This window comes from Choristoneura fumiferana, chromosome 7 (genome assembly GCF_025370935.1).
Source record: "Choristoneura fumiferana chromosome 7, NRCan_CFum_1, whole genome shotgun sequence".
Lineage (NCBI taxonomy): Eukaryota > Metazoa > Arthropoda > Insecta > Lepidoptera > Tortricidae > Choristoneura > Choristoneura fumiferana.
Window position 1 is genome coordinate 10893231 of NC_133478.1, and position 15727 is coordinate 10908957.

At 38.8% G+C, this 15727-nt stretch overlaps 1 protein-coding gene across 1 annotated transcript; it reads left to right on the plus strand.

Moving 5' to 3' along the window:
* The first annotated feature begins 2756 nt into the window (after window positions 1-2756).
* LOC141429692 (uncharacterized) lies at window positions 2757-12171 on the plus strand. The gene is made up of 2 exons (XM_074090135.1): window positions 2757-7067; window positions 12006-12171. The coding sequence occupies exon 1, from the start codon at window positions 2812-2814 to the stop codon at window positions 4546-4548; it is 1737 nt and encodes a 578-aa protein (XP_073946236.1). The 5' UTR covers window positions 2757-2811; the 3' UTR covers window positions 4549-7067; window positions 12006-12171.
* The last annotated feature ends 3556 nt before the right edge of the window (window positions 12172-15727 follow it).

Below are 15727 nucleotides of genomic sequence, written 5' to 3' on the forward strand. Positions count from 1 at the left end.
TTTAAATAGTCATCCTATAGAAAACCATAAGTTAGGTTAGGCTTGTTTTATAACAATTCTGAAAAATTATTGGATTCAGAGAAAAAAGGGTTATGACAAACGATCATTCTGACAATCATTAGGTACTTACCTACATTCGGACTTTCAATAAGTACCTATGCGAGCCGCTATGGACCCCTTTCTCGCTAGGCATGCCTAGCTTAATGTTAATCAACTTAGACACACTAGAAAGAGCAAAAGGCTAACAAACAAACAAGTAAACAACAACCATAATTCCGGGTAATCCAACAGTCTGGCAGCGCCTATCAAATTATTAGGGCTAGCACTTTCAAAGGAGAGTAGTTTTACGACAGTTCCACGCTTGAACTTAGGGAAACAAAGCTCACGGAAACCACACGTTGTAAGTTGTAAGTATTAGGTAGGTACTGTTTTTAGGGCTCCGTAGCCAAAATGGCAAAAACGGAACCCTTATAGTTTCGCCATGTCTGTCTGTCCGTCCGCGGCTTTGCTCAGGGACTATAAATGCTAGAAAGCTGTAATTTTGCACGGATATATAAGTCAACTATGCCGACAAAATAGTACAATTAAAAATTCCGTAAAGTGGGGGTGATTTTTTTTTCTCATCCAACCCTATAGTGTGGGGTATCGTTAGATATAGGTCTTTTAAAACCATTAGAGGGTTGCTGATTTTTCGATTCAGTGATTTGTTTGCGAAATATTCAACTTTAAAGTGCAAATTTTCATTAAAATCAAGCGTCCCCCCCCCCTCTAAACCGGTGGGTGGAAAAATTTGAAAAAAATAGGATGGTAGTAAATATATCAAACTTTCAAGGAAATTTATAACGGCTAAGTTTGCTTGAGAATTATTAGTAGTTTATGAGTAGGTAAATAGCAGCCTAAGGTATAAAATACACCTAAACTTGGAAGATCCGACACGCTCTTGCCCGGTTTTTTTTATTTAGAAGAACCATTTGTTACAACCATTAACAATAATGACCATGGTTGCCATCATAGTGTAACGTCGAAGAAAAAGACAACCGTTATGCCTTTCATAACGAGAGAAAAAAGGATAGAAATCAGTTGGAAGCATGTTTTTGGTTCTTTACTTAGCACACGATGTATCTTTACTTATAATAAAATCATTGTTTTGGAATTTATAAATCAACAACATAAATAATAGCTCGCAATTTTTTTCTAAACATTTACTATTGATCCTAAGAATTAAATTATTGCTTTTATGTAGGTATCGTCGTGTAAATGAAGACACATCCTCATAATCCTCAAGTTTCATACCCAGACACTGAGCGGATAAATGATGATAACTTTGCAGTACATGTACATATGTAACATTAGGTGTACGTTTGTAACATTAGGTGAGTAACACTTCTCCACTCTCGCAAGATAGCTACATCGGTATGTCACATAATATGATATGACTTTAAGATATATAATAGAAGGAGGAAAGAGAAAAATGGCCGAAACTAAAACCAAATTGGCTAGCACGCAATTTTCCAGGATGTCCAGTCAACTTTACAATAAAGTGAATAAACACGTAGGTAATTATATATAAAAAAACTATCATCATTTGGTTGCGCCGTATTGCCGTGTGCAAGGAGGTGGACAAGCCTAGGCAACGCTGGCCGGAAACCTCTGATGCCATGCGGTATTCTTTCATTGTCATCTTGTCGTCTGTCTGTCATGTAAACAAATCATTCCGCTTGACAATCATAATAAGGAAGTTATCCTCAATAATCTATTAGGATTGAGTGATAATACAGACAACGACGTGCACTGCCTTCAAAACCATCATCGCAAACCCGTGGCCAGTCAGAAGGTCGGCGGCGAACTTGGGTAAGTCCACCTTCCTTCGCCAACTTGGCACGGGCCGCACCATTTGGTCCTATTCGAACCGGTGTACAACCAGAGACCTTACATTGCGCTATCGTTCATAATTATGTACATAACCATTTAGTACAGTCAGTCATAAAAAATAGTGCACGTCATAGTTTATCGCGGCATCGTTTTTTTTTTGCGTAAATATAGCAAAGTTACTGCTCTCATCCCGCTTCGTTTTATTCATTGTTTCATAGTTATAAAGTGTATTTACTTGTAATATAATCATCAGAAATTTGATCGAATTTTTTTTTGACATTTCGACATTTTTAATTGTTTTTCGGCATTCGATCAAATTTCAAATATGGACGCGGCAAAGAAATTAAATATAGCTATTGCTAAAAAAGAAGCAATATTTGCCCAGATGAATAGTTTTTATGAAATCTCAAAAAGAGTTATTTTTTCAGAGAAGAAAAGTATTCAGGAGTTTTTAGCTAAAACTTGTAACCTGGAAAAATTATATGCTCTATTCAACGACATTTGTGATGAAGCAAACGCCTTAGAAATGGAAATAAATCCAAAATTCGAGCCAAATTTTTCCACATGGTCGGCATTTGAAACAATTTTCTCTTACGTCACATACGTGCGATCCAACGCACTGGCGCAGTGCAATGCGTCTAATGTGGAGGCAAAGGCTACAGACCCTAAGAGTGCTGACTTACGCATTAAGTTGCCACCCATAGAGATACCAAGCTTTAACGGGCAACCCGAAAGTTGGAGCCTATTTTATGAGTCTTTTAAAATTAACATTCAGGACAACCCGCAGCTGAGTGACGCTCAACGGATACATTACCTCGTGGGTAAGCTAAGCGGCACAGCACTTGCAGTGTTTGCGGGTATTGTACCTAACGCTGAAATTATCCGCAAATATGGAAGGCTCTTGTTACTAAGTACCAGGACAAGAGGGCTTTGGGTACAATGTATCTAAATAAAATTTTGAATCTGAAGCAAGTTTCCAATACGGCTGTTCAACTGAACGAATTCATCGAACGTTTTTCGGCATCCATTAGTGCTTTGAAGCAGCTCGATATAGCTGACTTGGCGGATTTTATTTTTATGCATTTTGCGCAGAAACGGTTAGATCCGCAATTGGTTCAGGCATTTGAACTTCATGTTCGAGACAACGATATGCCACGTTGTTCCGACTTAGTGGAGTATATAAGGCATCAGGTTAAAGTATTAGAACGTACTACCACGGTCACATCGCGTTCGGCTGCCTATAGTAGCGCTGCTAGTACGTCACAATCGAATAATTTTCATAATAAATCACGGATCCATTTTCAAAATTCGACTTCACACGCATTTGCCGTAACTAACAGTGAGTTAAGTTTGAACTCCAAGTGTTTAGTATGCAACGGTACTAATCATTTTAACATGTATGAATGTCCGCAATTTAAAGCCATGCCAGTTAAGGTGAGGTACGACTACGTAAAAAATAATAAATATTGTACAAATTGCTTAAGTTACAAGCACACTAATTCTCGCTGTAATTCATCATCGCGGTGCAAGTTATGCAACCAAAAGCATCACTCATTGATACATTTTGACTCGGTCAAAAATAACGATTCTTTAACTGCTGTTAATATAGGAGAGCCTTTGCTGTCAGCGCAGTCGTCTTCGTTGCAGCCATCCGCTGCCGTACTGCCCTGCGTGCAGTCACCTGTAACTCAGTCGCCCTGCGTGCAACAGTCTTCCATGCAACCGCCCTGCGTGCAGCCAACGTGCGGACACCTGCAATTGCCGCAACTGCTGCCACAGCAACCGCCTCTAGCCCAGCCGCGCCCGCCGGCAGGCCCAGCCTTCGCTGGTGATTCTGTCACATATACCTGCCAGACGCAGTCAGCTACGCAAGGGAGTGAAGTTGTTTTATCAACTGCAAAGGTTCATGCCATAACGAATGAGGGCTACCCCTTAATTATAAGATGTATACTGGATAGCGCATCTCAAAATCATTTGATTACAACCGCATGCTGTAAGAAGCTCAAATTAAATATTAACATGCTGATGCATTCAACTATTAGAACTGTGGGCTCATTAGCCACAAATGTTCGAGGTTATGTCTCACTTAAGATCAAATCGCGCTTTTCGGATGATACTTATGATCTGCAGTTACTTGTTGTGGATACCATTACTGAAAAGTTACCCATGACTTTAATAGACACCTCAAAAATGAGACACTTAACTGGGTTACTATTAGCTGATGACAGTTGGTACATTCCAGGAAACATAGAAGTCATATTAGGGGCACAGCTGTTCCCGCACCTGCTACTTGGTGGCCGCGTGTCTCCTGCTTCTGAAGATACCATATCCGCAATTCCCGCACCTCCTGCTCTCGAAACTACGCTTGGCTACGTCATCATGGGCAGACTGCCTACTGTTTCTGCCATGCAAGACACAGCCTGGTCCTTCGGTCCTATTACTAATGATGAGTTAAATAACAATTTAAAACAGTTTTGGGAGCTCGAGGAGTTGCCGCAGAAAGAGCTTAACAGCCCTGAAGATTTCCAGTGTGAAGAGTTGTATCGAACTTCCACTTGTCGGGATTCTGACGGCAGATATTTGGTGGCACTGCCATTTAAAAGAGATCCAGCAATATTGGGTAATTCTTTTACAGTTGCTAAGCGCAGACTTATGTCTTTAGAAAATAAAATTTAGATTAAATCCAGATTTGCGCAACGCTTACAATGACGTCATCAATGATTACATAGTAAAAGGTTATTTGTCAGAATTGACTGATCCAGCCATACATGATGGTTACTTCATACCGCATCATGCTGTCATTCGCCTTGATAAGACGACAACTAAAACGCGCGTAGTATTGGACGCTAGCGCCAAAACTGACACAGATGTGTCGCTTAATGACTGCTTGCATATTGGTCCGAACCTTCAGGCAGATCTTTTTACACTCCTGCTAAACTTTCGTTTATTTGAGATTGCAATATCTGCAGACATTCAACAAATGTATTTACGCATTCTGGTGATTGAAAATCATAGAAAGTTTCAGAAGATCTTATTCAGATTCAGTGAAGAAGAACCTATTCGCGTTTTTCACTTCAATTCGGTCGCATTCGGCCTTCGCTCAAGCCCATATTTGGCTATGCGTACTGTGCGCCAATTAGCAGACGACGAACGCGAACGCTTTCCTCAAGCGGCTAATATTGCTGCTCGGGAGCTTTATATGGACGATTTGACCACATCAGTTGCCACGTTAGAGGAAGGAATACGGCTTTCCAAGGAACTGATAAAAATGTTCAATGCGGGAGGATTTAAATTGGTAAAATGGGCTAGTAATTCCGCAAAGATGTTGGCCAACGTTCCTGAATCTTATCGAGCGGCTATTGAATTTAGTGACAGCGATAATTTAAAGGTGCTTGGTCTAAAATGGCTTCCAGTTGCTGACATATTTACATTTTCGACTTCTGCACCCGACAAAGGATGTTCAAAGCGTGCTATACTTTCTACGGTCGCTCGTTTGTTTGACATTCTAGGTTTAGTAGCACCAGTGATACTCTGTGCAAAGTTATTGATTCAGGAGTTATGGCTTGCTAAAGTAGGATGGGATGATGAACCTTCCGAATCAATTGTGAATCAATTCACCCAAATTAAGGACGAATTGCCTCTTTTAGAAAGATTAAGAATACCCCGCCATTTGAGTGTTACAAAAGGTTGCAAAGTTAATTTATTGGCATTCGGTGATGCCAGTGAAAAGGCTTATGGCTGCGTCATATATCTACATGTAACGCAATTAAATGGGGATGTGGATATCAACATTGTAGCAGCTAAATCAAGAGTTGCTCCGCTTAAAACCATATCATTAGCTCGACTTGAGTTATGTGCGGCTCTTCTGCTTTCTGAGTTATTGAAACACGTTCATAATTCTTACAATGATCGCTATAAAATCGATAACGTCTTTGCGTTTTCAGACTCAACGATCGCGTTATCGTGGATTCATTCCTCACCGCACCGCTGGCAACAATTTGTTGCAAATAGGGTTAACAAGATCCACGAGAATATCTCACCTGATCGCTTTTTTCACATCAATGGTGGTGAGAACCCTAGCGATTGTGTATCTCGAGGTTTACTACCGTCGCAAATAATAGACCATCCGCTGTGGTGGCGAGGCCCTTCGTGGGCATTGTGTCCAATTGAAGAATGGCCCGTTAAACCTTTCACCCCATCAAAAGGAGAAGACATGTCGGAACTTAAAGGAACTGTGACTTTCGCTGCAACTTCATCTGAAGTGACATCACCGCTGTACGAGCTTACGTTAAGAGTTTCGTCCTGGCATAAGTTATTGCGAATTATCGTATATGTTCTACGTTTTCTGAAGAAACATTTACCTGCGTACCCTATAGATACGGACAGAAGTAATTTGCGTGACCGAAAACAACTGCTAGATCAGTTAGTACAGTCGTATTGGAAACGATGGCATCTGGATTACCTACACACGCTGCAAGTTAAGCAGAAATGGAACACGCCAGCAATGCCTGTGGCTGTTGGTACTGTGGTACTCGTGCACCAGGATGATTTACCTCCGCTTCGCTGGCCCTTGGGGGTGATACAGGAGGTTTTCCCGGGTAAAGACGGTATCATTAGGGTTGCGTCGGTCCGCACCCAAAATGGGGGCATATTTAGACGCCCTGTTATAAAACTGTGTCCTTTGCCGACACAGTGAATACTTCATTTTATCGCATTCAATTGGCCCAATAAGTTTGCCAAGTTATGTTACAAGTTATGTGTTCGCTTTGGTTTTCTTCTGGCGTTAGTATATTACTTTTATTTAGTATCGCATCTTAGTTACATATGTGAGATATTCATATTAGTTACTGTCATCACATATATATCATTCTTCTGGCAAAATGTAAGGTCCTTGATTGTTGAAAACCACAGGTTCTCAAGGCCGGGAGAATGGTTGCGCCGTATTGCCGTGTGCAAGGAGGTGGACAAGCCTAGGCAACGCTGGCCGGAAACCTCTGATGCCATGCGGTATTCTTTCATTGTCATCTTGTCGTCTGTCTGTCATATAAACAAATCATTCCGCTTGACAATCATAATAAGGAAGTTATCCTCAATAATCTATTAGGATTGAGTAATAATACAGACAACGACGTGCACTGCCTTCAAAACCATCATCGCAAACCCGTGGCCAGTCAGAAGGTCGGCGGCGAACTTGGGTAAGTCCACCTTCCTTCGCCAACTTGGCACGGGCCGCACCATCATTGTAAAAATATCATTTAAAAAAGGCTTCGAGAGATCATATGACGCGACAGAGTAACTTCTAGTACTATGGCACACATACACACGCACACGCACGCACGCACGCAAGCACGCACACAGCCACACATAGGGTAAATGTTTTTTAGTCTAAAGGGCTACCCTAGGTAAATCTGTAAAATCTAATTACTTGAGAATATGATAATAAAAGGTATTTGATTTGATAATATGTGTTTTCATACAGAAACCCTCCTCTATTTCCACACAAACCAACACAATGTCACACAACCCCGACTATCACCAACACCATACATTTTTTTAAACTAAACTCAAACATATAAAATTCAGGTAAATTTTAGTTTTGGTAGCCCTATAAAGGTGAAGCCACACGACAGTGTCTCGTCGCGGTTGCGACGGGCGAAATATTACACTCACCGCCTCCTTTTATTTTATTTTCCGTACAATCTATATCATTTCTCGGATGCATTCACACTTTCGAATAGTGATGGAACGATGCTATCGCCAACTGTAGCCAGTTCGCGTCATAAATGAGGTTTGATGGCGAGAAAGTGCATTTCTATATTCATCATAGCACTTAATAAAGCGAAACGAAAAATTCTATTGTTTGTTTTTATTTTCACCCGACTGCCCCAAGGAGGGTTATTGCTTGATGCGGTCGATGAAACTAAATCGCGTAGGTACTGTGGGGACTGTAGCTATGTAAGAGCTAGGTATAGGGGTCTACGCGCGTGACCTTAGACTCAGTTAAATAAAAATTATAATTGTTCTGTACGTTGCTTTATTCCTGTTAAAACTAATACTTTTACAGAGATAGGTCCAGCCGCTCAGGCTGTCGGGAGCAATCTCTGCTCCGGCATGTATACCCAAGGGCGGGTCCACCGTTGTGGGCACGATGGGCATACCCACAACCCTAATAGACTTGTGATGACACAATTTCAAGGTCTTTAAAATCGATAGGCTAATGTCTTAAGAAAACAGTCGGGTAAAAATGATATAATCAAATTCAAAATTCGTTCCTGAGTCATGCACGATTGCTCATAAGCAAGTTCGTACTCCGACTCACACTTGGCCGATTTTTGTGTGGCTGTGCCCACAACCTTTTTTGAGGGCTGGATCCGCGCCAGTGTACTCGTAGTCCCGTGTACCTACCGCTGTCAATCGTCTTTTAAAATCAAATTCTAGAATCATACAATATAAAAATACTATTATACATAATAAAAGTCAATGTAGCGTGCCAGGTGGTCAGTTTTACCACCTGCCAGCGGTATATACAGCCTTTCACTGAAAATATCATGTTGACAATCCATAAAATATGTGCAATATCACCCTGTTAGGCGATTCAGTTTTCTCAACTGTAACTGTCAAACCATTTTTGATTCCTGGCCCACCGTACAACGTTCTCACAGTAAGTGTCATAATAAATTCTCTTATCAGGCAATGCGATGTATCTACTATGACTTTTTCTAGGAAAATATTTCACAGTGGGTCACGATTCATTTGGTTGGTACCTAGAGTTTATACTCGTAGGTATTTAATACCTCCTGAGTTTGCCATAAATTATTACTTATAAAAATTATAGATAACTATACAGCCAATGTAAGCAAAGAATAAAAAATGCTTTCGTTGAAAATTTTATTTAAAATGTTTTTTGAAAAGTCTATAATATTTTTGTCTGTTTCTAAAACACTTTCTCTGTGCAATAGGTAACTATGTCGCTACTGGTATGGTGATGTCACACGCTAGTACCTACGTCTTTCTCTATTTATACTTTTATTTCAAATCTTTCTTATTCTATTTATGTGTATTTAAAAGTGGCTTTTTCCGCTTCACAAGACGATTCAGTTTCGTACCTATCAATTTTGAACCCACAAAGTATTGTAATTTTTTTTATCCTGCTAATATTAAACTGAGAAAGTTGCATAACAACACTGAAAAAACAAAACTGAAAAAGTTGCACATTAACTGTAATGTCTGACTGAACCAATGAAATGAAGGGATGGAGCTAGTTTACGTCCCGGTTCCGCGGGCATAAAATAATTGTCATCCTAGAAAATCGCATATCCCGAGGGACTCATTCAATGATTTCGTCTATTCCTTTAACCACTGATTCACTAATCAGTTTTAATTACTTACATATGAATTTTAATCAGGATGATAATGTTCAAGCAGCGGGCATTGATCTGACGTGATCGTTTTGCTCCGCCGCCCGCGTCGTTTCCGGTCTGATGCTTGTAATAACAATAGATCTTATGCCTAACAATATACCTGAACTATTACAAGTCATCATCATTCATCATTCATCTGTAAATAATTTTGGTATAAATCGTCGGCTAAATTATGATCAAATAATTACCATTAATAGTTTGTTGTGGAAGCCGTGGTGGCCGAGTGGTTTGACCTTTGGCCTCTCAAGCAGAGGATCGTGGTTCAAAACCCCGGCTCGCACCTCTGAGTTTTTCGAAATTCATGTGCAGAATTACATTTCAAATTTACCACGAGCTTTTACGGTGAAGGAAAACATCGTGAGGAAACCTGCACAAACCTGCGAAGCAATTCAATGGTGTGTGTGAAGTTCCCAATCCGCACTGGGCCGCGTGGGAACTAATGCCCAAGCCCTCTCATTCTGAGGGGAGGCCTGTGCCTGCAGTGGGACGTATATAGACTGGGATGATGATGAATAGATTTGTTACGATTCACAAACAAGGTTCATTTCAAAAGGTAACAAAGCAATGCACTGTGTCCTAGTCCAAGCTTTGCTCTTTGCAGATATCTTTATCAGTTAAACATTTACATAGTATATCTGTCATTAATGAATACCGTTACATATAAAAAAATTATCTCTATACGGGATAAGGTCGCTTTTGTACATCTGATTCTCATGGTACTTACCTGTATTTGTATATGTTGGCGACCGATCGTAAAATTCGCCAGATCACGAAATTCCTAGGCATATCGTGAAATGGCGCTATTTAAATATTTTATTTTTTATTTTTTTATATAATAATTTTTATAATTGTAAATATTAACACTATGGATTCAAAAGTTCGCAATAAATGATTTGTATTTGTATTTAATGATATGCCTAAAAGTTGGCCAGGCATATCACGATGTGCCTGAGAAACAATACGGCAGATCGATTAGAGCAACGCATTCGTCGATATTCCTAGCTCTATACCGGGCACATCGTGATATGCCGAAAATAATAAAAATTTAGGTATGACGAGCGAAGCGAGGAGTGGTTAGTATTAATTGTAACCATAGCGCACGAGCCGAGCGAGCGAAGCGAGCGTGCCACGGCATTGGCCCGCGAAGTGCCAGAACCGATATGGCGGCGTTTCATGATATGACTAGGAATTTCATGATCTTCCTAAACTGGCCTAATCATGAAATGGCGGCGTTTCGTGATAAGCCTAGGAATTTCATGATTTGCCTAAACGTTACTAGACAAATCGTTAAACGTTGAGTTTTGAACGATATGGCGGATGTCCCTAAGATGGCGCCATTTCACGATATTTTGAACATGAAACCTACCGTGAGACTCACTCATATTAAATATATTTACTCGGATAACTCACGTCTTAAATCGAGTTTAGCACGACATGTTTCGGGCTAATCCGTAGCCCTTCGTCTTCGGAGCAACGCGACTCCGCGGCAGCTGCAACACGCGCATAATTTCGTCTTATAACTTAGGATAAATTGAAGCCTTAGGTCTGTCTTGGCTAGTTCTCATATACGAATTATTATTAAGTACCTACTAAAACAGCCATGGAAGAGATATAATACGTTCGTTGGCTAGTTTCTAGAACTTAGTTTTAAAACTTGCAAAGGCTAAATATATATATACTTATATGAAAACTAGCCAAGTCCGACCTTAGGCTTCAATAATATTATCCTGAGTTATAAAGAAGAAATAGAAGAATAGTTATTTGTGCAACAAGAGAGCAAAGTTGTTTTTTGTTGCGAGTGTTGATTTTGAATCCCGAGTAAGCGAAGGATTCTATAATTGAATCACGAGCGTCAGCGAGTGATTCTAGGTTAGAACCCTGAGATCAGCAAGGGATTGAAATACACGAGATGCAAAAAAACTTTGGTCTCGTGTGACACATACAATTTTTCACCTCAGCAGCGAGAACATAATTTAAATTTTACAAAACAAACACATTTTTTTAAAATAGAATCCGATTATTATCAAATATAATAATTACATTTAAAACCATAAAAAGAGTCCAGTAGCTACAATACAAATCGCATACTCATAACATGCAATCTTAACCTTCTTGTACTAATGTCACACTTATTTTTTAATACTGCAAAAAGCCTTATCTCGGGGTAATTGAAAAGGTTGAACAATTAAACCTTTAAATATGATTTATATTAAGATTTCTATTACATAAACATAAATAGATTTGTTAAAAAATCATTCAATTTATCAAATAATAATTATACTGTAGAGGCAGTATACGGATTTTTTTTAAAAAAAAAAAAACGAGAAACGGCTTTCGTGCAACGAGGTTGCATACTTTATTAAAAGATCGAGAAAATTTACATTTTGGAAATATTTCGATATATTTTTAATACCAAAAATTTAATTTAAGTTTGTAATCGACAAATTTGATCCTATCTCTTGCTTTTTTCGAGTTTAAGTGAAATTACAGATCAAAGTAAAGTTTAAATATTTGGAATTCAGTGAGTAGACCCAACACTGTACTCAGCATTTAAAAAAAATAATTAAAAAGTTACTTTGTCTCACGTAGTGAGCAAAATGCGATTTTGCTCACTGATTTCTCATAGCAAAACCTGCCTGTTTGAGCTGCTGAGGTGAAAATGTTATTTTAAGTTGTTATGAAATATTTTATATTGTTTTAAATAAATTTCAGGACTGACCATTGAAATTGGCACTTTGGCACATGGCACCCATTTAGATCTCACTTTTTTGTCGTTAAAGTCAACAATTAAGGCATATATCATTATATTGACCTTGGCTCTCATTTCACATTTATGTTTTGATGGGATATCAATACTTTTTGTACAGAAATAATTTAATTTAAAATTATATAAAATGATAAAAATTTACTAGTTTCTGATTTATTTCTTTGTATCCACCCAACTACCTATCTTGATGTCATTTGTCAACTTTCTAGGTCATCTGGAACTGGATTAGAATTTAGGTACTGATAGACTGTAGGTCAGTGATAATAATGTCGATTTTTGGATGTTAATATCTAAATAAGTATTTGAGGTGTGTTTATGAAATTTGGAGCACATATGGTTTAAGATATTTATTTTTTCTCAAAAGATTTACAAAATAACTTATAGAGAAAAACAATTATATGTATCTCACAAGTCTCATTAAATGAGTCAAAATTGTCATGTTTATGTGAAATAGTTTTTTAGTTATGAGGGGGTCAAAAGTGGCTCCAAATGGTACGGGTAAAATTACACACGGTGCTGCTCGCCAGTTTTATTAGCATGAACTTGGCTTGACACGCTACCGCGTGGCTAGAAAACAAAATTAGGTAAATATCGTATTGTTTTGTATACCTACAGTTCACTCTTCAAAAGTTTAACGATTTGTTTACAAAAAATATAAAGTGCCTATAACTACTAATGTCACAGAATAACTAACAGTACCAGCGTACAGAAGGGACTCTCTCGAACAAAAGTCAAGTTTAGGTATAAATCGTTCCGTACTCTTACGACTTGCACACGAAATTTAAACTTATCATGTTACACTAATAATTAAGATAACAGTGGGTATTAATATGAGTTCAATAAACTATCTTTAATAAATAAGTAAATATACTTTAACCTTTGTACATGACAACAAAGCACGACAATGATAACCTACTCATCTACCTACTACTTTTGCCTACTACAGATTTCCATATTGGCGAAACCATGTCTTAATATTATTTCTGACCAACCAATGAAAGAACTTTATCACTACCTACATAACTACAAACATGCGAAACTATTACTAGGCAGGGATTTAGGAAATTAAATTAGAGAAGTAAAAAGAACGACCGGCCGCCGCTTGCCGTTGCACGCTGTTGTAACAGAATGATTGTGTATACCTACTACTTACTTATAAACATTTTGAGCAAACTTAGTTACTGGGCAATTGTTATTTGTTTTAAAAATGGGTCCAAAGTGTTATTTTTAGCTGAATTAAACGGTATTCAACCAAAAAGGAATCGACTTTGATTGTGAACAATACGAAAATCTATTAATTACCTGGTTAGGTACGAGTACTTGCCTAATTATTTGTTCCTATTTCGCGAAACTATATTCATTTAGACGCCCTAAAATGCTTATAATACCTAACAGTCTTACGCACTACTACACTACTTAGCGTATTTACTATATGATGGTTTACTGACTTTACTTTTACTAGGAATTTGTGCAAGCGGATTGCTATCTTGCGAATCCTGCTGAAGTAGCAGTGCTTGCACTGTTGTGTTTAAGATAAGAAGCTTAATGGCACTTGATATTCTCTTACCTTTTCAAATCTAATACTTCTGTTAATCTTGGTAATTCTCTTAATAATTGCTCGTTGCCTTCCTGTATATATCTTCTGATTCTGAAGATTATAATTCCGATTCTGTACCTTCTTTTTTTATTAATACATCCGTAAACTATACATTACAATATACAGATTATGTCGTTTCGAAGTCATTGTTTGCAAAATAGAATAAGTAACTAGGTACCTACACAAATCACGCGCGACGCGTCCAGCGTGCGAGCGAGCCTAGCGGCCACCCGCTGCCACTGCCGTGCGCCTGTTGAAAAGGTGCGCCGGCCGAACGTACCTAAACTGCGCAATTAGTTTCCAACCCTGCTAATGTCTTTGCAAGCATAGCCATAGCCACATAGTCTGACGCATACGCACATTAGTTTTCTAAATCACAGTAATACGCAGTAAGCATAGCGCAGTAAGTAGCACAGTATACGTAGTAAGTATGCGCGGTAATGCGCAGTATTTCTCGCGCCGTCGGCCCCGCAGCACGAGTCGTCCCTCCCGCAATCGAGGTCATGATCAAACCATTAGCATCGTCACCGAATATTTCCGTTTCTTACGAAATGAACAGCGTCAGCGCGATTACCTCATACCATCTACCTATTATTAGATAACTACGTAAGCCGGCTTCAATCTACGCCCTAGTAACCATTTCACAGTGCAGCAAAACGAACGCGTTCACCGCAAAAATGAGAAATACGTTCTCATCTATTTCGTTGCTACGTTGTTTGTTACGGATTGCTACAGAATCCTCGGAATATTCCCGTCGTTGGATCGAAATAACTATCTGACGTACCGTGGTTTATTCGCGAGTTAGCCATTCGTGACCATGAAGTGACTCTGATCAGCCATTTCCAGCTACCGAATCCCCCAGCCTCGTACAAAGACGTTCTGTTAAGTGACGAACAAGTGTACAAAGGATTATCCTTTGAATCCGTGATTGAGAATGAAGTATCGCGAGTGCCGTTTGAGACGCTAGTGTCGACTAAAGCTGGCAACGATGACTGCAAGAAATTAATGAACAACAATCAAGTACTGCACATGAAAGGACACGACCTAAATTCGATGTCATTTTAGTGGAGTCGTATAACAGTGACTGTGGCCTTGCGTTGGCTGCCAATCTGAGTGCGCCTTACATTGCTTTCAATCCACAACCTATCCAACCATGGCAGTACAACAGACTAGGAATCAATTACAATTCCGCTTCAGTGCTTTAGCAGGACTTCCGTATGGAAAGGACCCTTGGTACTTTGATAGATTGAAAAGTTACATTTGTATTATATCAGCAGTTGGGTTTACTACGTTGGTTCGCAAGTAACCGATCACGTTTACTTGTATAAGTATTTGGGTGATGATCTGCCAAGTTTGGAGAGCATCTCAGCGAACGCTAGTTTGGTGTTTGTAAACACGCCACCAGTCTGTGTTTGGCGGCCTTACCAGGCCCGATAACCTCATTGATATTGGTGGTATTCACGTGGGACATACAATAATACCATCCGTAAGTAATTGCAACTTTTATAACCAAAATACTTTATCAGCGTAGTATAAGATTAGATTACCTACCACTACGAGTCACTTATTATTTGTTCGTATAGATTACCACAGATCTACTTAGTTTTTATAATTGTTCCGGCCCGTACCGACTTCCAACACGACTTATTACTATCGCGGTCATTACTTAAATCAAGGTAGGTACGCGGAACAAAACCCGAATTTAAATCGTAAATGCATCAAATGTAATCTGTATATATTATTTTCGAGTTATAAATATATATATAACAACAAAGTCGTGTTGGTTAAACAATTTATAACTCGAAAGGCTGAACCAATTTTTACGATTTTTGTGTTTTTGGATTTGTCTTCGTCAGGAATAGGTAGGTAATGAGTATTAAAAACATTGGAAAATTGAACGACGAAAAATAAATAAAATAAAAAAACATTTTCCCATATAAAATGTTCATGGGTTTCGTAACTGTCAAACATTTAATGCTTATCCCGTCGATACGGTAAACTCCCCTCAAATTAAAGAACGTATTTAAATAAATTGGACCCGCTAGATGGCGCTGTTGTTGGTATGTTATC

Coding starts and splice junctions, on each gene's coding strand:
- LOC141429692 (XM_074090135.1), top strand. CDS start 2,812: ATGTATCTAAATAAAATTTTGAATCTGAAGCAAGTTTCCAATACGGCT.